General features: G+C 46.5%; 1 protein-coding gene across 1 annotated transcript in view; it reads left to right on the plus strand.

The window, feature by feature from the left end:
* Positions 1 to 8,150, plus strand: part of LOC126524380 (venom metalloproteinase antarease TserMP_A-like) — a 67,764-nt gene extending 59,614 nt beyond the window's left edge. Inside the window, exons 12-13 of the mRNA XM_055067274.2 lie at positions 5,690 to 5,800; positions 8,022 to 8,150. Coding sequence (XP_054923249.2) covers positions 5,690 to 5,800; positions 8,022 to 8,060 — 150 coding nt within the window. The 3' untranslated portion in view covers positions 8,061 to 8,150. The remainder of the gene's footprint in view (positions 1 to 5,689; positions 5,801 to 8,021) is intronic.
* The last annotated feature ends 4,490 nt before the right edge of the window (positions 8,151 to 12,640 follow it).

Here is a 12,640-nt window from a genome sequence, read left to right on the forward strand (position 1 = left end):
GGCCATGCAGTGTAACTCTTTCTGTGCAGCTTTCAGTCAGCATTACAAATTCTAGATATGAGCGCCACCCCATGTATTTATCACTTTCTTCAACCTCGTGGAGAAGGGTCCAACGATGACGGAGTAGTCGTCTCCTGTGTCCACAAGAGCAGTCAGGGTGTGGCAGTCGAAACGCATGCCGAGGTTGGTCGTCCTTCGTCTTGAATTGCAATTGGGTCGTGGCGTCGCTTCATGGCTGCACCACATTGTTTTGTAGCTTGCATGTCTCGTCATCAGCTCTTGTATTGTCGGCGTATTTTTGGGTTCAACGCTTTGCCGGGATGGCGGCCTGTCGCTCCTACATGATCGAGATATATCTTGAAACGTCGTCGCCATCGGCGGGAGATCTTCGGCATTTCGACGTACAGCAAACGCACCTCCATCGGTTGCTGCTTTTTGTTTTCCAGACATAGGCTTACGAACCGGCCAAAGGCTGGTCTTGTGTACGGTTGGTGCTGCGGTTACAGGTAGCGTCCTGGTGACGGCAAACGCGAAGAACGTCGGAGTATCCTCTGCGTTGCGGCGATGTAGTATCACGAGGCTGTTCGCCAGTGTAGGCGTAGCGCGTTGACGGTGAAGCCTCGCAGTCCAAAGTCGCGGTATGGGCACTGGCGGTGGGCGTTGCCCACTTCTCCGCAGTGGTGGGAGAGCGGGCGGTGATCTGGAGCACGGCATACATCTGTCTTTGGGTAGCTGCGCTGGATGACGGGAAGGCGAGCTGGCGGCTGCGGCGGTGAGCAACAAAACTACGACGTAACCGGGCCCTGGCACGGGGGCTGAGGGGGAGCATGACGGCAAGATACAGCGGCCTAGGGGGTTGCTTCCGGTTGAGGCCGAGGCGGATGGGGTATTATAAGTAACTGTTGAATCTCCTCTCGGACGATGTCAGCAATGGATGCTACTTGAAGATGCATCGAAGGGATCATCCTGTGCAGTTCTTGGACGTGGGATGGGGACGTTGAAAAAGAGAAGGCACAGGACTTCAGCTATACCTGAAGACGCGGAGACAGACATCCTGGCGTTCATGACTGTGTACCCTCACGTTAGCTTTTGTAATACAAGTGCTGAAGTACACAGGCATCAAAATCAACTGTCGGGAACATCATGTAGAAGGCGAAGCTTCAGGCGTATCAGCTTCAACTTCACCAGAAGTTTGAAGAGAATTATTTTCAAAGCCGACTGCAATTCAGCAACTGGATTTTCATCAAGTGCGACGATGAGCAAGGATTCTTGAACAATGTCATGTGGCCGTCAATCTCCATACCGACCATTTTCGGAGCCATAAGGACCCGCATGGTTGGCACAATCTCACCACCAGTACCAGTGGTTATTTAATTTGTGCTGCAAAATTTTCGATGGAAGGATCATTGGTCCCGTCTTGTACGACCATTCGCTCAACGGAATGCGCTAGCTCGGCGGAATTTTGAATGGTCGAGTGGAATGTTTGGACAATGATCTTCCCCTCAGGGTTCGTCGGACGCTTGGGTCCTGCATGATGGTGCGCCTCCCACTCCTCTCCCCCACAGCAGTAGCGAAGCTCATGGCTGGCTTGACATGCCCTTCCAAGGATTATGTATCGGGTGGCAGAGACCAATGTCATGGCTAGCAAGGTCGCTGGACATGGAACCTCTCGACTTTTTTTTGTGCGGATACGTAAAGACCGCGTATATAAAACCGAGACCACTATACGAGATGCACTAAAAAGTGTATTTGCCCTTGTTTGTATCGAAAGTTAATAGTAGCTCGTGTTTTGAAAGGTGGCAATGCTCTGTCGATTGAAATGGATACTTGTTTGAGCATATCTTTTAATGGGGTAACTAAATGAAAGCGCCAGTCAAGACCACTCTTGAAGAGCATATACGTACACAGTGTATGTCCGTCAAGACGCCTGTACCGCTTCTGTCGTGAACTTGTTGCCCCAAAACAGGAGCGAAACTGAAGAACTGGACGCCGTTGCTCCTTTGTATTTTGTTCAGGGCTAATTACGATAACGCATCGTTTGCTTTTTATGTTGTATCTTATATTACATTTTGTAGCCTAGTGTCCGAGATGCTGTCATTGCAATCGGCAAATAAATTCGTATTGTTCAAGTCTTTGCGCTTACAAGAAACGATTGCTGCAGTACCAACCAAATACTGTTGTTATAGGCCCTTCCCGTGCCCGCTCCTTGCGCCCACGACGCTGCAGTTTGGCGGAATAGACATGCGCGCGTCACGCGACGTGCTTTATTGCGAGTAAAAATGCTTCTTAAGGGCCAGGCTTCGATTCCTACAGAAGCGATGCCAGCTTCCTCTTCACCACGCGTGTGCAGTTGATGTAACATTCCTTGCGGCCACTGCGAACGCCAAGCCTCTCCTGGACAGCGCCGCAGAAACAAACCGATGTTGTTTCCTGATCGGCCGTGTGGGAGCGCTGAACTAGTGGTGGTATCACATGGTTGTTTTTGTGTTCAGCGGGCGAGCAACTACAAGAAGCTCCGTCAATGGTACTTAGCTATAGACACTTCAGTGGACTATTTGTAAATGCGATCTACAATATTTCACATTGGCAGTTTCTTGCTGCAGCGAATATTGAAGAAGTTATTCAATTAGTTTATATGAAATGGCTTTGCAAAACGAAAAAAAAAAATGCCGCTGATAGGTCGCGTGATCTCCACGACCACTAAGTTCGTTTACGCCCAATAGCACACCGGCGTTATTAAAACCATGGTTGTTTTTAGCTGGGACACGCTGCCTAATAATTCCCTAAGTTAATGAAAATTTACCAAGCGTCATACGAGAATCCTTCAATTGTCAGAAAACATGAATGCCTAAAGATAGTTAACTTGATCGCATGCTTTATATTCGTGTTCTGTTAAACGTTGCATTTTAAATCGCCGACAGTAAACTTACACTTCAATTATCCAGTTTAATTTTTGCTGACCCCTCTGTTGCAGGGTATTTAGTGTAGGACCTTTGAGGTAATTTACATATGTAGACATATATCCAGTTATCTAGAAAACTACAGATACACAAAGTAGCTTATACAATATTATTGCGACGACAATCATTCCTTCATTGGAACCCTGCAGCAATCTGCATAAAAGCGTGCAGCTGTATAAGGTTGAGAAAACACGGCCATACTTTACAACACGTCCATGATTGTAAAGTGGAAAGTATTTGGAAACAAGTTGATGACGCTGGTTAAATTGTATGCCCGAGAAGAAATTCACAATCTGAAGCCACAGATCGCAATGATAGTTGGTTCAATGCCATTATTTTTGTAGATGCATGGATATAATTGTTTTATTACATTATTTTTCCGTAGAACATTTCCTGAGTGGCTCTCAGCCGACTTTGCAAGAAGGGTTCTTTAAAGCATCGAGCTTTATTTTCAGCGTTGTGACATCTTAAACAAAGGAGCCCGGCAGCAAGTTAAGCGGCTGGGGCTATGGGACAGAAAGTCATTTCAATGTTACTCAGCAACAGAGGGCCTTGTGCGCAGAAGCATCAGTAAATTAACTTAGTCTATGCATGGACATTATAGTGCATGTTTGCTATGGCGTTATGTAGAGTAACGGTGGAAATAGTAAATAATACTCTTTTTTAGGTATAATACTAAATGGCGACATAAACATTTGGCGCGGCCCCGACCACTGCCCGCTCTGATACCACTGCGAAGAACCGGATAACGTCTACCGCTCGTGCCAAAGTGTTAAATTGGGCATCTTGAAGGAACAGCGGAAGATGGCGAAGACAGAAGGCAGGGAATGCGCTGAGCTCACAACTAACTTTATTCGAACGCATACGCAAACTTATGTACTACAACCCACAGCCACGTGCTCTCCCATCGATAGCGTCATTATCAGCGCGCAGGCAAAAACGCAAAACCCTGTAATCTAATGCTACACTATGAGGCGGCTTGAAAAATCATATTCACTGTCATATCAATTTAACGATGGCATGCTTACACAACGCAATCCTTTATCCTGATATAGTAGGCCTCAATAATCTCCCTCGTAGTCTGATTTCCATGCGCGGAAAATATTGTGGTGTCTTCATAGATTGGAGTGCACCCATGCTCAGAGCAATACAGTGCCTTCGCACTGATAATGACGCCATCGATGGGAGAGCACGTGGCTAGGGGTTGTAGTAAATAAGTTTGTGCATGCTTTCAAATAAACGTAGCTGTGAGTTCAGCGCTGTCCTATTTCTTCCTGCCTTCTGTCTTCGTCATCTTGCGCTGCCCCTTCAAGATGTTCAGCCAGTACTAACTCGCCCAGATGTCGATCCTTGTACGTTAAATTGTATTAGGAGCAGCGTTCGCCGTGAACACGCCGCGCCTACAGCCATAGCGAACGGCCTCGTGATTTTGGCGACAACATCGCCGCCACTTTGTGGAGCCTTCAAGGACCGCCTCGTTCGCCGTCACCTTTGGCTGCAGCGCTGACAGTACACTCGCCCAATATGACACCGTGCAGTTAGCCCCTATCTGGAAAACTAAAAGCAGCAACCACGGTTTGACGCCGTGACCTAAGCGTAACGCTAGAAAAAGAACCACCGACCGTGCAGCCCCCGCTTATGTGGACAAAGGAGCCGACTACTTCGTCTTGAGTTAGCCTTTCGCCACCAAGTTAAAGAGTCAAGACTGCATGGGAAAGCCCCCAAATCCAGACAGCTGGAAGACACCTGATTAGACTGACTGGAATCCGCAGGGCAAGAATGACGGTCTATGACCAGACATACCCTGCGACCCTCGTTATCCTCCAACAGTGCTCGCGAGGTGTAATTCTCAGCGTACACTTCCTCAGCCAGCACGGCGTAATCATCGCCCTGAAGCCTTAGTCGATAACGCTAATGTAAGACGATGCGACATCGCCGGAGATCTAAGTCCCCATGCCTTGAGAGTGCTTGAAGATTAAGTCGTCATTCCGCCTTGCTGCAGTGTCATCATTCCGTGTGCATCGAAACACTGGCACAGGTCGAAGGCATCGTCGAGGGCAACCAACATCTACTGCTGTTAGCCGATGTAAAGCGGTTGCCGGAGGAATTTCAACCAGCGCACGTGTCAATATTACACTTCGGTGGACAACCTTTGCATGTGCAATACCGACATAAAGTTCAACAGTGCGGAGGTGTTCTCACTGGGACACTAAAGTAAACTAAAGGAATATATTCAGTCGAGCTACATTTAAAGATTTGATTTCTGTATTAACGGATTCATGTTTCATAGGGAGAATAAAATTGTTGTAAGGGAGAAAACGATGAAAATGTTAATCAGAGTAGTGCCAGCTATTGTGGAATATGGATACTGACGACAGCAGTGGCCGGTTCAAAGACAGCGCCGGGGACAAAGGTCATGTGGTCATGTTTGGTGCGGGTGGTTCAAAATGAGGAGCATTGCTGGGATTTTGAGTAACAGTGTATAAAGTGATATGCTGGCACACAGCACGCGATGACAAACTTTTCGACGAATAATCTATTCATATTGCTTCAACGTAAGTTTTCTCTAAGTCTCGCTTTATGTTGTTGCACAATGGCGCACCCGCGGCTGTGCACGTTCAGGCTAAAGGCAAGTCAAGGCAAGCTGTACAAGTCATAAGTAGGGTTGGTAATAGCGCTATCAAAATCATGACGAAATAATAAAAAAAAATTACGTCTATCTTTTACAGCCGGAGTTTCTTAGCAAGCAGTGTAAACTGAACTGTTGCGTGAATGGAGAATTGGGAAGAATCTGCAATAAGGTAAACATGCTGGAAGGCATGGAATGTTCCAAAGGAAAGGTGAGACAAATTTTTTCAGTGCTCAATCTCGAACGGTAAGCTTCTCTGCATTGTTACTAGGAGACAAAATGATTTACGAAGTTGCTTTATTTCCAGTTCCTCTAAAAGCAAACCTTCCTGTTGTTGTTGAGAAATTAATTTTGTGCTAAGATTGTTTTTCATGTAACACGTCTTGCGGAAATTCCGAATGCCATAGAGAACGTAATGAGAAACACTCTTTAAAATTGCGCTTCATTGCTGATTTTTTTTATCACTTCTGTTTTCTGTGTGTTCATTTATTCATCTGTCATAGCCCATATTCCAAATTTCCACGTATACGTTCTTTTGCGCCGGCTGAGAATCTTGAGAATACATCTGCGATAGAACTCCTTCTTACACAATCATGCACAACCGCACGGATTACTTCTGCTGTCTGGTATTGTTGGCTTAGCATTCGATCCTGTAAACACAAAAAATGGAAGTCACAATGAGCCAGATCGAGGCTCTAAGCTAGATAGGAAGAAATTTTGATTTAATTTTGTCAATTCTCTTCCCAATTCAGAGGACACTTTAGCTCGGGGCCTTCTGTCTGAATACATGCAAAGGGAGAAGTCGCTTTTCTTGGCAACCGCTGCAATAACTTTGACGAGGGTTGTAGCACGTAGAATAAAAAGTTATGACCTAGTGGCGCCAGAAAGTGAACTTGCTATCTATGCCGGAAACTTTTCGATAAATACTGTTCAGAACAACAAAGTTTCAGAAAACTCAACTGTCATGTCTACAACTCAATGACCCGGCAATAAAAGTAATATCGAAATTCTTTAAAATGCAGACAATAAATATTACATGTAAAGCGGGCAAACTTGATATATCTTATGCGACTGTCAAACACACCACTAATATTTTATTAGGATTTCTGTAGATTAATCGCAAACATTGTGAAGATTCCGATAAGATATAATTTATTGTAGAAAACTTCTCGGCTTTGGATACTCTGGCACAGGCAGTCCACAGAATTGGGATCTGTGTTCTAGGTGTAGTGTTTACACATCACAGAAGTGCGATGTGTGTTCTAGGTGTAGAGTTGCGGATTCGCAAAATTCGTACTTCTATTTTTTTTCCAATCTTAACTTTTTTCAATTACTGTAAAACAATTGAGGGCATAAATCAAGGTTTGCTTTTTAACATTCAATAGCGTTGAACGTTTTCAATCAAATGCAGCGAAATTGATTGGAAACTGGAAGGAAACGCGCTGTCATTCACCGCGCGCACGGAACCGAGGGGGAAGATGGAGGAGGGCGGTTTTGTACTCCGGCAGCAACGGCTGATTGCGCTGCTGCGCGCGCTCTATCTTGAAACCGACGTGCGTAGCGGGCTGCGTCTATGTGCCACGGCGGCTCATACCTTCGCGAGTGCTGCGTTCTCTCCGCTCAGTTTGCGCTGAAACGATATGGAGCACGAGGGTCACGTCCCTCGCTGCTACAGCCAGGCTTCCTTACGCCAGGGTTTTGACAGCGAGTGTCCACGGTCATCGAATGGGACGTCTTCGTGTTTGCCTGTGTGCGCTGACACCACTCTTGTTAACTCAAACTGTAAGCGAAAGCTTCGAAAGGAATACGGCCGATAAAACTGCTATCCTTACTTCGTATAGCTGTATACGCATTTGCTATCGCAATCGATGGTGCTCCTTTTCGGGGAAACTGCCATTTCTTTTTGTGGTCGCAATCGCTGCCGCATGAGATGATATTATTCAATATTGCGCGCAAGTCTTGCTCATAAAGAAAAATCATAAAAGATCTGTGGAACGTCCTGTCCACAAGTTACCGCTCACACTGTGTAAGCTAGTTTGTCTATATCCCGGCATCTGTAAGCACTAGTAAGCTCAAATTTGTCTGAGGGCAGCGCCATGGACCCCAGTGAGATTAGGAAGAAAGATGCAGAATAGCCCGGGAGACTGGGTCGGAGTTATATGAGCACGTGCGTTCGTTCTGTACTTGCTGCGTCAGTATAACGGCCGCATTTTTAGCTCAAATTAGAAGCAGTGTTCTTTACCGTCATCTTTTTTATTTTGGTGAAGCTAACTTCACGTAAGAACGCAATAATGCGAAAACATTCGCTCTTAGCATTTTGCAGTAATCACGTCTTCCAATTGCAGTCTGTCTATGTAGTATCCCTTAGCACCGACAGATTATTACGTCCTACTGTTCTCTCGGCCTTACCGTTTTATATCCTTCTATTGCAGACCTGCAGAAGAGGAGTATGTGGAGATTATAACTGGTAGATGTTGAAGACACCACAACACACCGGTTTTCTTGGTCATTTCTACAAACCTACGTTTTCAGCCCTTCGGCAATAAATCGTTCCAAAGCAACTTTCCTCTTTTATCTTCATTTGGCTTCGCAGCTAATCAATGCACAGCAGGAGTTTTGTTCTCGCTGATGTGATCGCCGCAGTCTGGCCAGCTAACAAAATATGCGTCTACCAAGAGATAGCTTTATAATAAACAAACAATCGCGCCATTGTTTACGAGTGTCTTGTGCACTTTTTGGTAACCTTGGACGCGCGCCGCACTGCCGGAAATTGCATTATGACGGATAGTCATTGAGAGGTAGTGGTGAAACATTCTAGCAGGAAGCCGGTAAACAAGACATCCCTGCAGCTGCGATGATCCAAACATCAACGAAATCCGAGGCATTGGAAGACTGTGTACTGCCAAAACGTCTGCTGAGTATATGATCTGCATAAAGATGTGTTGCATATCAATTGCTGTCTTGTTTCAGCCGCATAAAATGCTAGGAGTTTCTTTTAAGTTTCTGTACCATTGTGAACAAAGCGTTATGATATTTCCCGAACTCAGAGTCGCTTTATCTTCCGCAATGTCCAGAAATGTTTTTTTTTTTTTGACCGCCAGAAGAGAGAAACAGTATTTATTTCAGGGCAACGTTAGTCTAGTGTTTGCTGAAAGTATTTCTTCCTTCGCACGCAGTAATTATTTAAATATCTAGGGGAAGTATATCACAGATCCTAGCCGCACTGGCGGCATTTGAATGAGGGCGAAGTGCGATAACGGTTGAGTATCTTGGTGTACGTTAACGGCGTACTCCTCCCACATTTCAATATCACTAAATTTGTAACAAAAGAATAATATATAAAGGCGAAGCAATATTGGCAGCACCTCAAGGCTGGTAATTGTATTGCTTTCTTGTTAGCAGCTTTTAAGAAGCCCTTACCCAGAGGACGCGTGCAAGTTGTGGATGTCGCTATAAGTCTCAGCACGCCGCGTCCCAGATTTTTGGCGTAACGCGGGCAGCCTCGGGTGCCGCCTTATCGCAGGGTGATGCCACGGACCCATATGAGTTGAAGCCAAGATTCTTACAACGTGGTTGAAAATAATAGGTCATCTCAGCCGAGCTCAGTTCGGCTGAGATGACGCATTACCACATTACCAGAGCAGCCATCTCAGCGATTTTGAGTTCCGGTATCAAAAATAAAATTAAATTATGGGGCTTTACGTGCCCAAACCACTTTCTGATTACGAGACACGCCGTAGTAGAGGACTCCGGAAATTTTGACCACCTGGGGTTCTTGAACGCGCAGCTAGATCTAAGTACACTGGTGTTGTCGCATTTCGCCTCCATCGAAATACGGCCGCGACCTCGTGTTCAGCAGCCCCCCAAATCCTTTACCACTGAGCAACCCCGGCGCGTAACTTCCGGTATCAAAAACGCCTATTTTTTCGAGTTTTTGCTGACGCTTGCGCTCGCATTTCAATCGCGGACTACTGTACTGAGGCCCCCTCTACATCTGAACAATCCTTGAATGCTTAGGATTTTTACGCGGTACAAAATTTTGTTGCAGTTTGTCTTCAAAAAATGAATGGTGTTCAAATTTTATCTGGAGCCACCTCCGCGGAGTACATCTGATAATCATATTGCGTTTATTGCACATGAAGCCCAGTATATAAATATTTACACACATCACCTAAACAAAGGACTGCTTGTATTTGCAAGGGATATATTGATACGATGGGGCGTGTTTCATTAAAGATGATTTGATCAAAAGAGGAGAGGGTTGCCACCCCGACACCGAGCCGATCCAAACACAACCCGCACGTCGTCCGCCTGTTCTTGCGCCCTTGATTTCACTTTAGCGTAGCAGTCTTCCCTTCACAGACAAAGCCCGCTCGACGAGTAACTGTTGCGTGCACGGAATAGAATTGTGGCGTTTACGTGCGAAAACCATGATTTGATTATGAGGTACGCCTAGTGGGAATTGCGGTATAATTTTCAACACCAGAGTGTTTTTAACGTGCCCTCAATGCACAGGACACGCGCGTTTTTGCAGTTTGCCCCCATATAAATGTGGCCGCCATAGGCGGCATTTTATCCCGCGACCTCATGCTTAGCAGCGCAACACCATTGCCGCTAAGCCACGGTGACGCTCACAGGTGAAGTGCATACGGAGCCTCGGGCGTGACAGCACTACTCGCGGCTGACGTGAACAGGCTGCGTCTTCTTAGAACGGTTTTTATTAGACACGAGGCGAGCAATCGAATAGGTCACATCACTTAGGCGACCGGTAGTGAGGAAATGTCCGGTGTAGCGCGCCGGAAACTTCTGGCAGAGGCCGCACTTGCAAAGTAGTGTCCAAAGCCATGCTATGTCCTCTTTGTCGCACGACACATTCTTATGCGGTGAATCGTAGCTTATCTGGAAGCGGTCCTGGGAAGCCAAAGTGCGGAGCTGAGCTGTGCGGCGTGCTTCTATAGCGCGGCAAAGAGGGTTGGTGATAGAAGAGTTAGCATGAGGAGTAAGAGGCAGAGTGGTGTTAGGCAAGCTGCGGGTTCTCTAAAATTAAGAAAATAGAAGGAGCGGTAGCCGGTGGTTTCATGTTTTGCAGTGTTTGTAAGTGTACGTGATAAAATGCACTATGACATCATAATTTTTGAACCTGGAATTGATGTATGTCGAAAGAAAGTTAGTCAAAGGTCTGTTAGTGCGCTCGACGTGACTATTTAATGTGGGTGGTACGGGTCCACTTCAACCGTTTCGAAAGGAGACATGATGGTGCCAAACTTTAAAGGAGTCCAACCGGGAGAGTATCACGACGCTTGAGTTGCTGCTGGCACTTGTTCAAGCTGTCCACATACTCTTCTATATTCTGTTGCATGCTGGGCCATAGGCCAGTAGAATCGGCCTTGAATGCGGTGGTAAGTTCCGGTTAAACTCAGGTGCCCAGCTTTCGCTAATCGTGTACAGTATGGAGCAGGTGTGTTTTCAAATTATTAGGGACCACTGACACCAGGCGGATCCCATCAGCTGCGTAATTCTTTTTGTAGATAGACCATCTTTGGATAACAAAGCCATTTCTACATGCCCGATAAGCAGTTGAGACAAGGAGGACATCCAAGCATGAGCTGTTGCGCTGGTCTTCCCGGAAGGTCGCCAGGTCGGGAGAAAGGCTGTCGTTAACAGCGGCCACAAACTCAGCGAAATTGTCGGCGTAACATGTGTTTGTTGGTAGAGAGAGCTTCGAAAGACAGTCAGCGTCTGCATGATGCCATCCACTCTTGTAGTGGACTGCACAGTGAAATTTCTGCAAACGTAGCGCTCATGAACCAGGCAACCAGATGGGTCGCGGGAAACAACCAACCAACACAGTGAATGGCGATCACTAACATTCGTAAAGCGGCGCCCGTAGAGATATGGCCAGAACTTATGGACTGAAAGAACGACAGTGTGGTTATATTCCTCAGTGGCGGTGCAATAATCGTCAGCCTACCTCAATGAACGTCCGGCCTTAGCAATGGCATGCTCGGCCTCACCAAAACACTTGACGAGGACAGCGTTGAGGCAGATTCCACTTGCGTCTGGTTGCAATTCTGTTGCGGCTGAGGGGTCAAAATGACGAAGTTTGGGTCCGGCAGAGAGCAGGAACTTCTGTTGACGAAACGATAACACGCAATCCGCTATCCAGGTGAGAGGCTTATCGTTCAGCAGCAATGATGTCTGGCGGTAGACAGTATCGGCAATGTTGGGCACGAAACGTTGGAAGTAAGAGCAAATACCCCAGAGCCTTCTCAGCACGCGTTGTGACTGTGAGTGTTTAATGTCTCTAACTCCAGCAACCTTTTGTGAATCTGGTCCCACACCCTCCATGTCCGCTAGATGTCCAAGTACTAGCGCTACTCTTGGTCTAAAGTGACATTTCTTTGAGTCGAGTGCAGGCGCGTTAGGCAAATCAAGCAGAGTGATATTGAATTCAAACAAGCCGTCTGGTGCCACAAAAGCAGTTTTTTCTTTGGCGCCTGAATGCGTGGGCATCTAGCAGTAGCCGATCAGAGGACCACAGATAAAAAATAAGATGACAAATGAAGACAGTCGATAACGTCATCGATATGGAGTACGGGGAACTGCATACATCTTTTTTGTAATAGAATTGAGACGGCGGTAGTCGAAGTAAAACCCCCAGGAGCCACCCTCCTGTTTCGCGAGGATGACCGGCGCAGCCCAAGCTCATGAGGAACCTTGGAGGACGTCGTTCGCTGCATGTCGTCGAACTGTTGAGCAATGTTATTGCGCTCCGACGTCGAACCCGTGTCGATTCTGCGGCGAGCCCACGAAGTTGGAACGCGAACTTCGTTAGCGTTCTGGACGAAATCAAACAATGAGGCATGTTTACTAAGGATGCTGACCTTGGCTTGACGCTTCTACGAAGACAGTAACTTCTTTATAAGCTTTGAAAGCTGCAACTATCCTTCAGGGAGCACCGTACACTCAGGCTTCGTGTGATGTGCCATCAGTTAAAGCATCCGTGTTCAGACTAGTATCGACTTCAAAAAAGCCAAGTCGTACGCCACTG

This window comes from Dermacentor andersoni, chromosome 3, assembly GCF_023375885.2.
Source record: "Dermacentor andersoni chromosome 3, qqDerAnde1_hic_scaffold, whole genome shotgun sequence".
NCBI classification, from domain to species: domain Eukaryota; kingdom Metazoa; phylum Arthropoda; class Arachnida; order Ixodida; family Ixodidae; genus Dermacentor; species Dermacentor andersoni.